The 15,378-nt window shown below is 36.2% G+C and overlaps 1 protein-coding gene across 2 annotated transcripts; it reads right to left on the minus strand.

Annotated features, from left to right (window-relative positions):
- Nucleotides 1-451: 451 nt before the first annotated feature.
- On the minus strand, nucleotides 452-13,871 carry LOC132645952 (golgin candidate 5). Of its 2 annotated transcripts, none has more exons than XM_060363227.1 (20): nucleotides 13,632-13,871; nucleotides 13,221-13,423; nucleotides 9,913-11,084; nucleotides 9,151-9,222; nucleotides 8,497-8,571; nucleotides 7,505-7,619; nucleotides 6,676-6,737; nucleotides 6,543-6,590; nucleotides 5,154-5,438; nucleotides 5,017-5,076; nucleotides 4,810-4,893; nucleotides 4,642-4,707; nucleotides 4,472-4,570; nucleotides 4,176-4,394; nucleotides 3,346-3,457; nucleotides 3,058-3,269; nucleotides 2,678-2,737; nucleotides 2,437-2,550; nucleotides 848-922; nucleotides 452-766 (listed from the first exon to the last, which is right to left on the minus strand). In XM_060363227.1, the coding sequence occupies exons 2-20, from the start codon at nucleotides 13,369-13,371 to the stop codon at nucleotides 731-733; spliced, it is 3,117 nt and encodes a 1,038-aa protein (XP_060219210.1). In that variant the 5' UTR covers nucleotides 13,372-13,423; nucleotides 13,632-13,871; the 3' UTR covers nucleotides 452-730. The 2 variants fall into 2 exon arrangements, with proteins under 2 accessions (XP_060219210.1, XP_060219221.1); XM_060363238.1 differs by having other exon boundaries at nucleotides 3,058-3,263; nucleotides 13,632-13,870.
- Between the last annotated feature and the right edge of the window lie 1,507 nt (nucleotides 13,872-15,378).

The raw sequence follows: 15,378 nt of genomic DNA on the forward strand, positions 1-15,378 counted from the left end.
AAGCTGAAAACAACTTATAAGCCAACTTATAAGTCAATCCAAAACGGGCTCTAGGTAACATTTACTAAAGACAAACACTTTTTCAATATGACTATGACCACTGACCAGAAAACCCAGTCACTCGTGATAAATTGTTAATTGGGTAGGTTTATATGACTAATCCATTCTAACTAGACAAAAAGAAATTGCATTCCCTTCTAGGTGTGCAACAGTGGAACTTGTTTGATTTCTGTTCATTTCTTGATTTTCTCGTCTTCTTAGATTCTCTTCCTTGGATTCATACAGAGACACGGATAGCAAAACATCGCCGTGAAATGTGGAACACAGCATATCTTTTTTCTTTTCAGATTCAAATTCAATCTGAAAATTAGACCTTCGTTAGTCAAGGTGCATAAATTCCTACCTAGATTAAAGTTGATGTAGACAAACCATTTTTGCCCAAATGCGGTACTTAAAGTGTCAAGTCCCCTTTCTTGAACTTGGGAATAATTGAGAACAGTTTATCAAGCTTAATAAAGCCAATACGCCACTGTTAAAAGAATATGCTATACAACAATTCACTCTTAAAGTTACAACAGAAAACCTGTAAAAGGTGGTTCCTCTATAGATTTATAACAAACTGGTGACATAAGAATTATCGTGCCCAAAATTAATGTGATACATCACATACACTGCAGCAACCTCCATGATGAACAGAACAGAAAAACCACATAGCAACCGATCAGCTCGGTCAGGTGGCACTCAGTGATGAGCTAAGCACCTGGATCTGCAAGAATGTAGGGAGTAAAACGTGAATTTACAGTACGCAAAGGAAAGGATTGAACGAAGCAATTGAGCAACGCTATACCTTATTCACGAGCATATTTACTTGCTCTCTGTACATCTCCTTCATGTCAATAATATCGGCACGAAGTTCTTCCAACTATCACAAGTACAAGTCCAGTGAATAAAATATTCAAAGAGCATTATGCATAAAGATAGACACTTCATTGTGAACATAGATTAGATTTCAAATGGACATTTTATCTATAAATACACCAAACATAAGGGGTACTTGACCAGTTACATCCCTGCGTGATGACTAATCTCCCTTTGGACAGCTGCACGTGGCAGTAAAACCAAATAGCTACTGCATAGTCTTGTCAAATTCAAGTATGATGGGATAACATTGAACAACTAGAAATTATGATTCAATTAACCGAACTTTAGATGATCAAGCCTACATCAGCCAAGCCCATAATCTGTATCATACTTCCATTGTTTAAAGAATTTGCATCACTGTCTAAAGTGTGCTGGTTTGTACATGGAGGGCTGCGCTTAGCTAGAGGAGGAGGAATATGTATCAACAAATAGAGAAAGAGCGAAAAGGCAGAGATATTAGGGGAGTAGAACAAGGAACTTCTAGAGTATATAACACCTGGAGAATGTATGAGGCACATTTTCAATGATAATACAGTAAAAATAGCATATATGGCAGCAGCTGCTACGAGCGGATTGTGCTATTCTGGAGGAAAAGGGGCACTTCAGCATTTCAAGCAGTTTAGTGGTGCAAAAAGGTATTTTATAAAAAAAAATGAGTGAAAAAGAAAGATGTAACCTATTCTTTTACAATGTGGTGCAGAAGATACAATAATTTCACAAAGAATGAAGAAACTGAAATAGCCGACATCTAACTAGATTGAAGATCCTTTAAAGGAATGAAGCAAGAATGATCTCCAGACATGGAGAACTGTCCCTAACAAACAGGTAAAATTACTCATCTCTACAATGCCAAATTAAGGAAATCAGGTAATTGTTTAAAGCCCAAGTGTTTTCGCACTAATATGCACTTGAAATAACTTGCAGAATCGACATTTAATTTAATATACATATTTTTTATAAGGTATAAGGTATAATTTAAATATAAATCTAAAAGACTAACACCTTTAATATACAGGAAAATACTCACATATGCAACGAAAAGAACAGAACAGAAAAAGATTACAGAAAAGGACGACAACATCCTATATCAACTGGCTCTTAACCTACCCAGTGGTAAGCCTGGGAACCAGAGCAAAATGAGACCTCTAGTAGAGCAGACTTTAAAGGCAAAGGTAGGAGAAGTATAACTCTTTTCTTTTCACCATAAGTCATATTTTAGGTGGCAATTTGCACAGATCCAAAATAAAAGAAGTAACTAAAAATGGAACCAGACCTTTCAAAAAGAAACAAGGGAACTAATTGTTTAAAAAAATGTTGAAAGGTGAATGTGCACAAATTACTCGTCTAAAATGTACGACTCACTATTGTTGAGGTGATTCATACAGTTTATACAAGTGATTTATATCACATAACATTTTGTGAGATTTCCCTTTATAAAGCCAAATTTGAGATCATCAAGAAACATAATAGTGGCATAAAAAAATCATGAACCATATAGAAAAAATTAGTTTGTACCTCCTCATCACGTTCACCCATCAATTCAAGAGCTGCCGAGTGTCTCCTCCTAAGTGCATCTAGCTCTGCTCGGATGCCAGGCAGCATGGAAGCTTCTGAACGTAGCTTTTCACACTAAACAAATACAAAAGACTATTTCTAATGATTACCTTATCAAAAAAGAAAAAGCAAGAGACAGCACTGAGGGAAAGCTCTAAGAAAAAAGGAAAAAGAAGTTAGAGATCTGGAAAAAAGAGTTGACCTCTGCAGTCATTTTAACCAACTCCTCCGCAAGGGAGTCACGGATGGCTTCCATAGATGCCTGGAAGAATCAATAAGTCAGAACTAGAAGGCCAAATGGAAAAAAAACTAGTTGAAAGGAAAAATAGTCTTGCATGAAAACATAGAACTGAAAACTTTAGCTCCTATGGTTCATTAATAATATTATAGCTACTAGTGAATAAACTTAACAACACACAGCGAAAAGAGGTCTTCTAAAGCTTTCAGTTCTATGTTTTCATGCAAGACTATTTTTCCTTTCAACTTAACAACACACAGTGAAAAGAGGTCTTCTAAAACTTCAAAATTATAGCATGAGTTCAGATAATATGCGATTAAAAGAATCAGTCGGAGGATCCATACCAGTCGAGACATATAGGACGCAAGTTCCCCTTCCTTCTGGCGAAGGGCAGGTGTCATGCTCTTCATAAAGTATGGACTCATGTTACCATCAAATGCATTTCTACGCTCAGATAAATTGTCAGACGAGTCCAAAGATGCTTGCAGAAAATAGCTTTCTTCCATACTACTCAAGCTGCTAGCACTTGAAAGTCTGCGTGTCAAACTTCCTGCAGCTAGTTGATTGTTAAACATCGGAAAACATAAATATATGGAGCATCACATTAAAAACTATATTTTCGTACTAACTACCATTTTCTATCCCAGATTTCTGCCTCGTTATTGGGCTTTGATCAGGCACAAAATTAGTAGTACGAGCTGCCCTTTCTTGATCCAAACGAGCAGCTTTCTCCCGCTCCAACTCCTGTAAAACATTTGGTGACAGCTGTCTCAGACATGCACTTTTCATTAATAAAATTAAAGTATCAATACCAAAGTTGCAAGCAATCCTATGTTGTCTCCAGGTATTAATCCAGTCTAAATAGATTTCACCAATACATATGTGATAAAGGTTCTTCTACTGCCATCCTACATAACATTTCTCTTCCTTCACCATCAAGGTTAAGAAGCACAGACTTCAGCGTAGGAGAACAATAGAGTCAAATCATATAAAGAGTTACCGTACATGGATGAATAGCTTCATCTGCAGCTCTGACTCTTGGTAATTAAACGGGCCTCACTAAGTGATACAATTACTAAACTTATGTCCTTGCTTATATAAGAAGAATTTTCCTTATCTGTCTTTATTTTGATGCTATGGAAGACAAGATTAAAGGGGAACAATGACAATTGTAGTGGCAAACCACAAGTGACAGGAACTTTACTGCCACTGACATGCTAAAAGACCATTCAGCAGATCTGAAAACATAAAAAAGAATAAACTAATCCAGAAGTCAAGAAGGCCAACCATTAGCTGATTTATAAAAAAAACGAGTAAATCAACAAAAGGAGATTTGCATATTCTTCTATTGAAGCATCTTGATCATATTTACATTATACTGCATGTAAAACCACAAGCATCATAGATGCAAAAAGGTATTGACACAGCTAATTAATAGGAAAGTAAAACATAATATGGTTACCTGCCGCAGGAGTTCCTGGTGAGTTAATGCTTCTTGTAATTCCTGCTTGTGTTTCCTTCTCAGTTCTTTAATTTCTTCTTCAAGCTGATTCACACGACCTTCATTAGTCTCAGCTTCCTCCTTTAGAGCAAGATATTCTTGCCTGTTCTCTCCGGCCCTCTGTCTCTCTTTGTCAAGGGACCTTGTTAGCTGTGTCTGCTCAGCTCTAAGACAAGATATCTGCAATACTTCATTTGTAAGCAAATGCCTGGGAAGAGGCTCTATGAAAGCAGCTTCAAAGCAATAGGTAAAAGAACCTGAGCCTCAAGAACATTGATTCGAGACAGGGTTTGAGAAAGGCGTTCATTAATAGATCGCTCCTTTTCCTCTGAAGTTGCAGCTTTTGCCTCGGCTTCCTGCAGCGTAATGTTAAGAATCGCTTCGAGTTTCAACTATAAATAAAGTTTCTATATGTTTTTCTTAAAACCTGAAGACGTGAATTCAAAGTTCTCTCAACAGCAGCCCAAGCTTCAGCCTTTCTGGCGTTTGTTTCCTGTAATCAATGAAGAGGCATAAAACATACACATTAAAAAGGCGGTCCACATACCCTGACCTTTTATAGGATATGAAAATAACATCTCAGCTGCAGTAGGACCTGCATGGCTTCTATCTGCCTGAGAAGAGGTCTAGTAGATTCGGGAACTTGTGTTATCAGCTCCTCACATCGACGTTCACTGGCCTAAACACAGAAGGACAAGTATATGTAAAGGAAACATAATTAAGTAGTGAAGCAGAAAAAGTTGCAAAAAAGAAAGCAGTTATAGTCAAGCAGAAAAAGTTGCAAAAAAGAAAGCAGTTATACTTGGTATCTTTTTTGGAGATCCTCAATGTCTCTGCGCAGCATATCTTCCTTAAAAACTGCCTGCATGTGAAAAAAATGTTAGGCCCCGGGGAATTAGATGGACGAACCCCGATAGGACTCTAGTCAAGGATATAAACCTGCTGCTCCGTTCTGCTAAGTGTTTGCCTTAATTCTTCAAGTGCCTGAACAAGCATGGCTTCACGGTCTTCAGCCTCTCTCAGACGGCCCTCTAGTTGAGTTCTAGCTTCATTGTTAGCCCGTGCCTCAGCTAAAGCTTCTGCTTCTCTTGCAGCATTTAAAGCATTAGTATAGTATTCTTTTTGAGTTGCAAGCTCTGCTTGATGTTTTTCTACTGTTTCATGAAGCAACTTTTCTGTTGCTGCCTTATCCCGCTTTATACTCTCTACTTTGTTCTCTTCAACCTAGGAAAGGCAAAAGCATGTAGCTTGAAATCACAACTTCTACCATGATCCCAACATAAAATAAAAAAATAAAAAATTTAAAGCAATCAACCCTCAGCTGAACACTTGTTAAGTGACAAGACTTTAAGAATGATCTCAGAACAGCTCTAAATTTCCTTTAACAGCTCAACAACCCAATGAGGAACATTGAAGTAAAGTAACAAGTAATCCAAATTTCTTTAAGGGTGTTCCTTCAAAAGTCGTGTCCTGCCTGCTCTGTAAGATACTCACCTTGCGTGATTCTACTCAAGTGGTTAGCAAAAAGGCATCTTCTAAAATGAAAGGCTACCTCACTTAAAACAACGACCAGGTGAAAAGAGAATCTTCTGAAAGTACTCAAGTTACTGCTACCCAAGCAGAACTATCAGAAAATATTGAATGTGTTTGGTACGATGTAGATAAAGTCATTTTCTGAAAGATATCTTTATGAAAAAATGTTTCCCAGTGGTTGATCAGTGCGTAGAAAATAGTTTCTATAAGAAAACACGTATCAAAGAGTTGAGAATAATGGTAGCAAATCTGATAGTATGTTGATGAATTTTTTTTGGTATAAAGATCTGTAATAATGTCTTAGTTTTGGTCAGAACAATGCTATGAAGTGAGAAGTTGTGATAACTGTGGGGGAAAATAACATCCATACATATGTAAGGGAAAACATTTTCCCCCTTCCCCCTCCTTTTGGTGGATAATATTTTTCGGCAACAGAACCCCAAAAAAAGTGACTCATCTTCCCAAATATCTTCCTTCATACCAAACAGATCTTGAACACTTCTCCCCTTTCCAAATGAACTACAGCTGCAGCTAGGGTTAGTTTTAAAAACTATTTCGACTCTCAGATTAGTATAGTAGGCATGTTAAAACTAAGAATAACTTAGCTGAAAACTCTGAGAAAACATTTTGTGAAAATGAAAACAAGGAATTCAACATTTCAACATAAAGAACACATTAGCCACAATAGGAGAGCTGAAAGAAGTCCAGATACCTCTTGTTATTTGACAACAAAAAATTCAGACAACCCTCACAATGTCTACAATCAGGTCAGTACAGCAAATATAAATGACTGACCTCAAGCCTGGTATGCAATCCTTTCTTCTCTTCTTCAAGCTCTCTGATCTAACTTTCAGAACAAATGGAAGATTTGTTAAAACTTATAAATATGATTTCTTAAATGAAATAATGAGTATGCCTGATTCCACACCTGTGCCCTTAACTTCCTCATCTGAGCTTCTTGGGCTGCTTGCTTTTTCGAAAGCTGCTCACCTGGAATAAACAATACGTTTTAGACCTATATATCTCATTGAATATAGGGCTTATACAAACTTTAAAGGAATCAAGATATTTCTCAAAATAATCTGATACACGTGTTACCCAGGGACTAAACTGTAAGAAGGAAACTCAAGCCAAAGGCAACCAATCAAAAAAAGAGAGAGAGAGACTCTAGCCAAAGGTTCAGCCACGGCAGCACAAAATAATAGAAAGTTTCTCACAAAAGTCCAAATATGATGTAACTTCCAGCATGCACAAACTTCAGAGTTCTTCCAGGGAACTCATAGTTAGGACATGAGTACCTAGATTTCCCGATCATCAGACTACACCCAAACAGCCATTTCGCCATTTCGACCAATCTTGAATTTTAATTTTCCTAATGAAATAAAGTTGAAGAACAGATAGAATCCCTCTGAGCCTAACATACTGCATCAACTTCTTAAAGCATCACCATTGAGCCTTCTTCCTGTTTCAAATCTTTGTTAGACCCTACATACATATTTACCGCAAGTATGACCCACCCCTTGTTTTGGTTATTCGGCAAGTATGATCCACGCTCTAGCATAAGCATGGTATCTAAGCTTTAGTTTAGTTAAAAACAAAGATACCACCTAAAGATTAATGTAAATTTACCTTGTTCTTAACTGTATAATTGTCTTATATGCCACATTTAGTAGGAAAGCTTCATGTGAAACAAAGGCAAAATGATAGTGCAATGTATCAAAACCACTTTTAGAGAGAGAGTCTTGACTTTGTCACACCTTCAGCCATTACTTGATTAATTATCTCATCCTTCTCTTTGAGAAGAGCTGCAGCATCACTTTTCTTATTCTGTTCCCTGCGAAGTGTATCCCTTTCTTTGGTGAGAGCATAAACCTGAAATAATTGAATGTCAAACAAAATATCATTAGTACCACATTTAACAAAAATGTTAGGACGCATTCCATGTTCCCCTTTTAATAACAAACAGAAATGCTAATCAGCCCTCTAGTTTTATTAATGGAACAAATAACAATGATGCCATCAAGCATGCCACGGACAAAGATTAAACTTGATGGGAAAGGAGGATTTGCTTGAAGAAAAAAAAACTGGGGAACTGCAATTCTAGAAAGTAGATATGAGGTTTCAGCAGTAAATATATACTCGGAAAGGGTGGGGCAGTTTCTTCAAAATTATCAATTAACTTGAAAGGATGGAATATTACCAGCCAACAAAATCTATATCTTATTCTCCCAATATCATCTCTGTGCAGCATAAATAAGCTGCTTCTACTTTTATTTTTTATTTTTTATTTTTTTAATAAAAGCAAGAAGTGTCACCAAAGAATGCTCTCCCGTGGCAGTATGCGGATTCTCGAGGGTCCAAGCTCCTCGCCCCAATTCATATATGTAGTTAATAAGGTCTTATTGAATGGCATTAAAGGGATTCGACCCATTACAGGCACAATTGTCTTCACTTCTTCATCCGTCAGCAAGACAGTCATGTATCCTTAGAGTTTACTATAACCATTTAAAAATTAAGAGTCTAAGGACCACACACGCAGTATACAGAATCCGCAAGCATAAAATATGAAAAAGTTAAAGGCATAAAAGATGAAGCAGAGCAATTTAGTGATGCCTAAATGAAGTAGCTAAAGTATGCAACAAGATGAAAGCTCAAACAAACTGTCTTTCAAAAATTCATATTACTGCTGCGATGTGAAAAGGCTGATGATCAAGTCATAAAGCAAGCTGAAACATTCCTGTCAACACACCTTTCTCTCAAGAGCAGAAACTTTCTGATGGTACTCTTCTCGCAGAGATTCAACTTCTGCATCATTGGACTTCCTCTGTAGAAATTAGTGTGTGTAAGCAGAGAGATATAAAATTGGGAGTGGGGTGAAGTTTCCCATAGAAGGGAATTTTGAGGGCTTAAAGATGAACCTAAGTACACATAAGAGGAAAGCTGCAGGGATGGGATATTAGAAAAAAAAAAATTAAAAACTGCATTGAAACTCATCAGTTCAAAAAAAAATTAACAAAAGAACTAATTGAAGTTTGGATCCATTATAACCATGTATGATGTATCCATTAGAAAACACACATGCATTGGCACGTGGTATGCTGATCCCAGAAGCAATTACAGACCCAATTACACATATGATGTTAATACTAAAGGAGAAACAAAATTAACGACAGAATAATTGCTTGACAGGGATGATTGTCGCCCAAATTACAGGAAACTAGTAATTCTGAGAGAATGACATAGCATACAAAGCACAAGTCATCTGACAAACAGGAGAGAAGCTAGCATTTGTCTAAGAGAAAATGCAGCGCATATTGATGTGAGAGCAGTTTAATCAAATCATCAATGATGTGAGTCAAGTGACACTAAGCAACAGAAGCACTTTAAAATGATGGGAACTTACTCTCAGATCCTCAGTAACAGCCTTCAATTGCTCGTTCTCATTCATCAACTTCGCAATTTCATCAGCTTTTGCCTGAGGAAAAACAGTGACATGTCAGCTCGTTGAATGTTTATTTTATAAACAAGAACTAAGAATCAGGTCTAACACACCAACTGAATTCCTTTTTCAAGTATGTGGCATAACAGTAAGTTTGGTTATTAAGAAGTTAAGCACACAAGTCCCAATCACCCCAAAACATAAAATATATTAATTGGCTTTGGAATAATCCTCCTGCATAATAAGAAAGAGATAATTGCAATTAAATGTATGAAGCTACACAACTTTATAAGGACCCACGAACTATGGAAAAAATATCCATGTTTTCAGACATTTGGGACCTCAAGATGGGAAACTATATTATATTTGACAAGTGCAAGAGAATAATGTGTCAATGAAAATGTGTCAATGCTACAGAAATCAAGACTTTTTGAACTGAAGCTACCTTTTAATCAAAATTCAACTCATTGAGGCAAATTTTATCCATGACCTCACAAGTTGGGAGAAATAATTGAAGATGAGTGGGATTCAGCTAATCATTAGGTCACACAGCGTGAATTATTGGACTTGCTTACTTCAAGTGCAGACAACACAAAAATTCATATTCTCAAGTAGATTCAGAACCTTGATATTGCCCTGTTGGGTTCAGCATTTTATCCTGTGCTACCGCTGATGCTGAGGAGCACCAGGTGTGCAAATTTCAGTTAAAAGAGCACGTGTACATACCTGAGCTTGTCTAGCAGCTCCTTGTAATGCAGTTTCCATCATTTTCATCTCCTTTTTCAGCTTCTCCAGTTCAACCACTGAATCTGTAACATCTGAAGAGTTGCTTCCCGAGCTCAAGCGTTCTTTAACGTCAGTCTCATGATCATTTACTCGCTGGGTAACCTCAACAGGTCTACTAACCGGCTCATTTTCAGGCATAACTGAATCAGATACCCTCTTCAGACCTTCATCTGAGTGCTGGTCACCAAGAAAGCTCCTGTTAGAATGCTCTTCAAAACTTCCACCTTCACTGGCAGTTACAGAATCTGAAACAGAAGGTCTTGCACTATCTGCTCGGTCACTTGATGCATCCTGTGATTCAACCGGAGGAGATTCCTCAGTCACTTCTTTCTTCTGTTGCCTGTCTGCAGGGTCACTTGATGCATACTGTGATTGAATAGGAAGAGATTCCTCAGTTACTTCTTTCTTCTGTTGCCTGTCTGCAGGGTCACTTGATGCATACTGTGACTGAATAGGAAGAGATTCCTCAGTTACTTCTTTCTTCTGTTCCCTGACATTATCTGTATTTTCCTGTGAATCAGCAAGCAGCAGGATACCAACTTCAGTTTGAGATAAAGCAATTGATGATTGGGAAGAAACCAACTGCAGGTTTTCAGATGACTCTTCCTCTGGAACATTCTTTTGGAGGATTTCTGGAGATGTTTCCTGATCATGCTCTATATTGACCTTCGATGCTTCAGCCAGTGAATTAATTTCAGCTTTTCTTTCATCTGTTCCGGAAACACTTCTTTGCTCCTCCCTCTCAACTTTCGTTTCTACAGCAGAGTCTAGTTTGACATCATCAGCTCTTGCTTCCTTATTTTCTTCTTCAGCAGATATCATTTGGTTTGATTTCTCATCAACATTTTGTGCTTCTTCAATTGATTCTTCAGCCGTTTTAGTTCCTTCATTAACGTCCTTGTTTTCTTCCTTTGATTCTTTAGGAACCACATCATGTTGAGTTGAAGATTCAGCTGAATCTTCAACTACTTCCCCTGCGGGCAAGGTGGGCTTTGATGACTCAACTTTCTCTATAGATTCTTCAGCAGTCTCCTCACTTTTTTGTCCCATAAAAGACATAACAGGATCAAATAAGGCCTTCCTATCTGTAGTTGAAGGCCATAAACCTGAAGCTGCCATGCCATCACAGCATTTTTATTTTATTTTTTTATAAGGAAGAGAGAAAGGGAGGCATTAATAAATCAGTCAGCCCTGAAATTTGACTTTTCCTAAGAAATGCAACAATGTAATATACTGGTAAGACAAGCAGCAAATAAATACAACATTTGCTTATATTTCCGGATGACATTTGCTTAATACAACATGCAAGTGTCTGAGTGTGTAAGTAACAAACATCTGCCATCAGTTTATGTCGTACCTATATTAGGAACCTTCTAACTTCAAAGATACAAAGTGTCACTCTATTCCAAAGCTCTCCGCCATGCAAAAGCTTGTCTATGTGATAACCAATGTCTTCCAAATTTTCTTTCTGTAATTAATAGGTTAGTCACAACCTTTTAAGGCCATTCACTATTTCTAAACTGTGGAGTTCAATTCAATCATCAATACAGTATTGAGATTTCATGTGGCCACCACTTAATCATTGACGGACACACCCAATGGATCTGATACTCTCATTTATTTTTATTTTTTATCAAGTGGATCTGATACTCTCATATTCTCTCATTCACTCATCTCCGAATTTCTTGATGTTGGAGCCCTGAGAGGCCTGTAAGTACCTTTTATCTTAGTCTTGCCATCCAAGATCTAGGGTTGCAGCCCAAACCCACTCTAACATGACGGTGTTACTCTCTCATCAGAGCTTATGCCCAACCCCAAGTACTGATAACTGCTCTTTTACTAATTTTTTCCACTAGAAATGAATGTTGCAGAGCTTATGCGATGATGCAAAACTAAAATGTGAGCTATTGAGGACACTGAGGTTGATTGCTTAGAACTAGGCCAGCAGAAGCAAAACCTTACAGATTCAGTGCAGCTTTAACCAAACTACAACATCAGTAATAGCTACCAAAATGAACAGAAAGCTATTATGTCAGTTCTAGTTGAGTTGAAGTTTGATAACTAGATTTGCCGCATGTACTCCGAGATATGTTATCCGTGAAGAAATGAATTGAACTGAAACCATGCAAAGGCAACTAATATCTCACTCAAAAAGAAAATTAAGAAAGAGGAACCAAAAAATCAGGAATCTATATTTTATATACGCAGATGCAATTGGTTCTTCCATAGATTACTCTCAAAGTCCAACATTTGGTTGAGAAAGCAAACTCCCAACTGTTTAAACTTTCATAAAGCATTTAGAAAGATCTGTGTCAAAAAATGTACTCCAATATATTCTAATTCAGTCTGGCAAAAATGTTTTCGGATATCATTTCTAATAACTTAATTACGCAAACTAACCAGTTTTCGCAAAACCAAATTGTTTCCATTTTCCCGAAACAAAACCAACTCAAACTCAGTTTTGCAAAAGCATACATTTGATTCCTCAAAACAATCTAACGTAACCAGTCGATTTTAATAAACGACCTTATTCATACACAACCTAGAGAACAAAGCCTTATCCAAACACACAAATTTTCCAAAAGTACTCTTCCAAACACATTAACCCAGTTTTCTAAACCAATTTAAAATCTTATGCCCCCGACTTCAAAGGAACTTAGAGTGCCTTCATTCATAAATCAGTGTCTGTATGCTGTAGCATTTATCAGGAGTTTAAGACCCCTGATTCACAAACACACAGGCAATATCGTGCATATAGAGGCTATCAGTACTATGAAATTCTTTGCAAAATCTATGATCTACTTGGGGTTACACTTACAATAGCACCAGGTGTTCCCCAAGACTCTTTTTAATCTGGTTAAGGACTTTATATTAGTACACTGATAAGTGTGGAATAAACATTACATTTGTCAAGCTGAAATCCAATTATGTTTAGGATAGCCTTGGCGTAACTGGTAAAGTTGCTGCCATGTGACCAGGAGGTCACGGGTTCGAGCCGTGGAAACAGCCTCTTGCAGAAATGCAAGGTAAGGGTGCGTACAATAGACCCTTGTGATCCGGCCCTTCCCCGGACACCGCGCATAGCGGGAGCTTAGTGCACCGGGCTGTTTTTTTTTTTTTTTTTTAGGATAGAGCCATAGAGGCATCATTGGTTGATTCATTTTGATGTATTCAGGGAAGTTTAGACCAACATAAGCGCGTATTAGCTAAAAATATGAAAAGTATAATAATAATGATCGAAATGATACCTTCATTGGTACTAGTAGAACCAGAAGTCTCTTCAAGACCAAGTGCAGTGTCGAAATTCTTTTCGATGTTTTTAACACTCTCACTCAGCTTATTCACCGCACCGGCAAGATCCAAGTTCCCTAAATCAAGTCCCCGACTAAACCACGCCATTTTCTTGACTCACTCGATCCAAACCTCAAATCACATAGCAAGCTCCTTCATCCTATCAAATATTAATCACACATTGTCAACAATCCTAGCAATTTCAATTTCAATAAACAAAGGACAAAAATATTTACGAACAAAAAATTGTATCTAAGAAAGGTTTCAATCGGATCCAATCATTCAATAATTGCCGATTTAGATAGTTGCATTGAAACCTGGCAACGTGACGTAAAAAAGGTGTTGTGTAAATTTTTTTAAAATTGGACCTTGTGTAAATGATTTGATTTGACCACGTTTGGGAAGCGGAGATAAAAGAAAGAAAGAATTGGAAGGGGGGGGGGGGGGGTGTGTGAAAGAAAGAGGTCGATCTGCAGGAACGGGGAACTTTCAGCGTCCACCGTCACCGTCTTTCTTCTTATTTTTCTTGTTTTTTTTGGCTTGAAAGATTTTAACGTTAACGGCGTGTAGATTGGAACTCTTGACTTGTGTTTATCTTGACCGTTAAATAATTTTGGAAACCTTTTTTTTATATTTGTACATGGTCCGTTTCACTCCAATGCAAAGTTTCTAAATTTACTAGACCGCTTGTGTGCCGTGAGCACTTTAGATTACAGTGCATCTATGTGTATATAGTTGTCTTTGAATATTGATTATATATATATATATATATATATATATATATATATATATATATATATATATATATATATAGTATATGTTATGTTTAAAATATGATTAATATAACATTGTAGTTTGTGCTCCGTATCTAAAATTTTATTATATTAATGTTTGCTACGAATACAAAATCGGCAAATTTATTAATATTTTTTAAAAGAGAAGACTTGTTGTAGAAATTGATTTTCTATCTAAACGAAGAAATACTATTTTTTAATTTTTTAAGTAAATATTCTCGGTTTAGCTCATTTTACTTGTCATGTTATCTTTTATATTAAATTCTATCTAATTTTAAAATATAAATATTTTAAGTATATTTAATGAACATAACAACTTGATTTTGTCAATATGGGATACTATGTTCAAAACACGATTAATATAACATTGTAGTTTGTGCTCCGTATTTAAAACTTTATTATATTAGTGTTTGCTACGAATACGCATGGTGTTTAATATGGGGCTCACGTTTTTTTTTTTTAACATTGTTTGTTTTTTAAATATGGGATTCACTTTTTTTTTTTTCAATATTGCTTGATTTTGTTAATATGGGGTTCATTTTTTTTTCCACTGAGTTTGGATGTGGTGGGTTCCATTTTTTTTTTAATACTGGATGGTGTTTAATATGGGGCCCACAATGTGGGATTCATTTTTTTTTTACATATATATATATTGCTTGATTTTGTCAATATGGGATACTATGTTCAAAACACGATTAATATAACATTGTAATTTGTGTTCTGTATTTAAAACTTTATTATATTAGTGTTTGCTACGAATACGCACGGTGTTTAATATGGGGCCCACGATTTCTTTTTTTTTTAATATTGCTTGAATTTGTTAATATGGGGTTCACTTTTTTTTTCCATGAGTTTGGATGTGGTGGGTTCCACTTTTTTTTTTAATACTGGATTGTGTTTAATATGGGGCCCACATTTTTTTTAATATTAGTTGTTGTTTAATATATATAGGGCCGACAATTATTTTTTTTAATGGGCCTGTTTAATATGGGGCCCAATTTTTTTTTATTTTTTTTTATATATACTATGTTCAAAACACGATTGATATAACATTGTAATTTGTGCTCCGTATCTAAAACTTTATTATATTAGTGTTTGTTAAGAATACAAAGTCTGCACTTTTTTTTTTTTGACATTGTTTATTTTTTTAATATGGGATTCATTTTTTATATATATATATATTGCTTGATTTTGTCAATATGGGATACTATGTTCAAAACACGATTAATATAACATTGTAGTTTGTGCTCCGTATTTAAAAGTTTATTATATTAGTGTTTGCTACGAATACCCACGGTATTTAATATGGGGCCCACAATTT

The sequence above is a fragment of the Lycium barbarum genome, chromosome 1 (genome assembly GCF_019175385.1).
Source record: "Lycium barbarum isolate Lr01 chromosome 1, ASM1917538v2, whole genome shotgun sequence".
NCBI lineage: Eukaryota > Viridiplantae > Streptophyta > Magnoliopsida > Solanales > Solanaceae > Lycium > Lycium barbarum.

What these genes read in the sequence shown, in the direction of transcription:
- LOC132645952 (XM_060363227.1), bottom strand. Translation starts at nt 13,371, where the DNA reads ATGGCGTGGTTTAGTCGGGGACTTGATTTAGGGAACTTGGATCTTGCC. An exon ending in GAGCTGCTAGACAAGCTCAG is followed by an intron (nt 9,223 to 9,912) that starts GTATGTACACGT and finishes GTTTTTCCTCAG; the next exon opens with GCAAAAGCTGATGAAATTGC. An exon ending in CTTTGAATTCACGTCTTCAG is followed by an intron (nt 4,571 to 4,641) that starts GTTTTAAGAAAA and finishes ATTACGCTGCAG; the next exon opens with GAAGCCGAGGCAAAAGCTGC.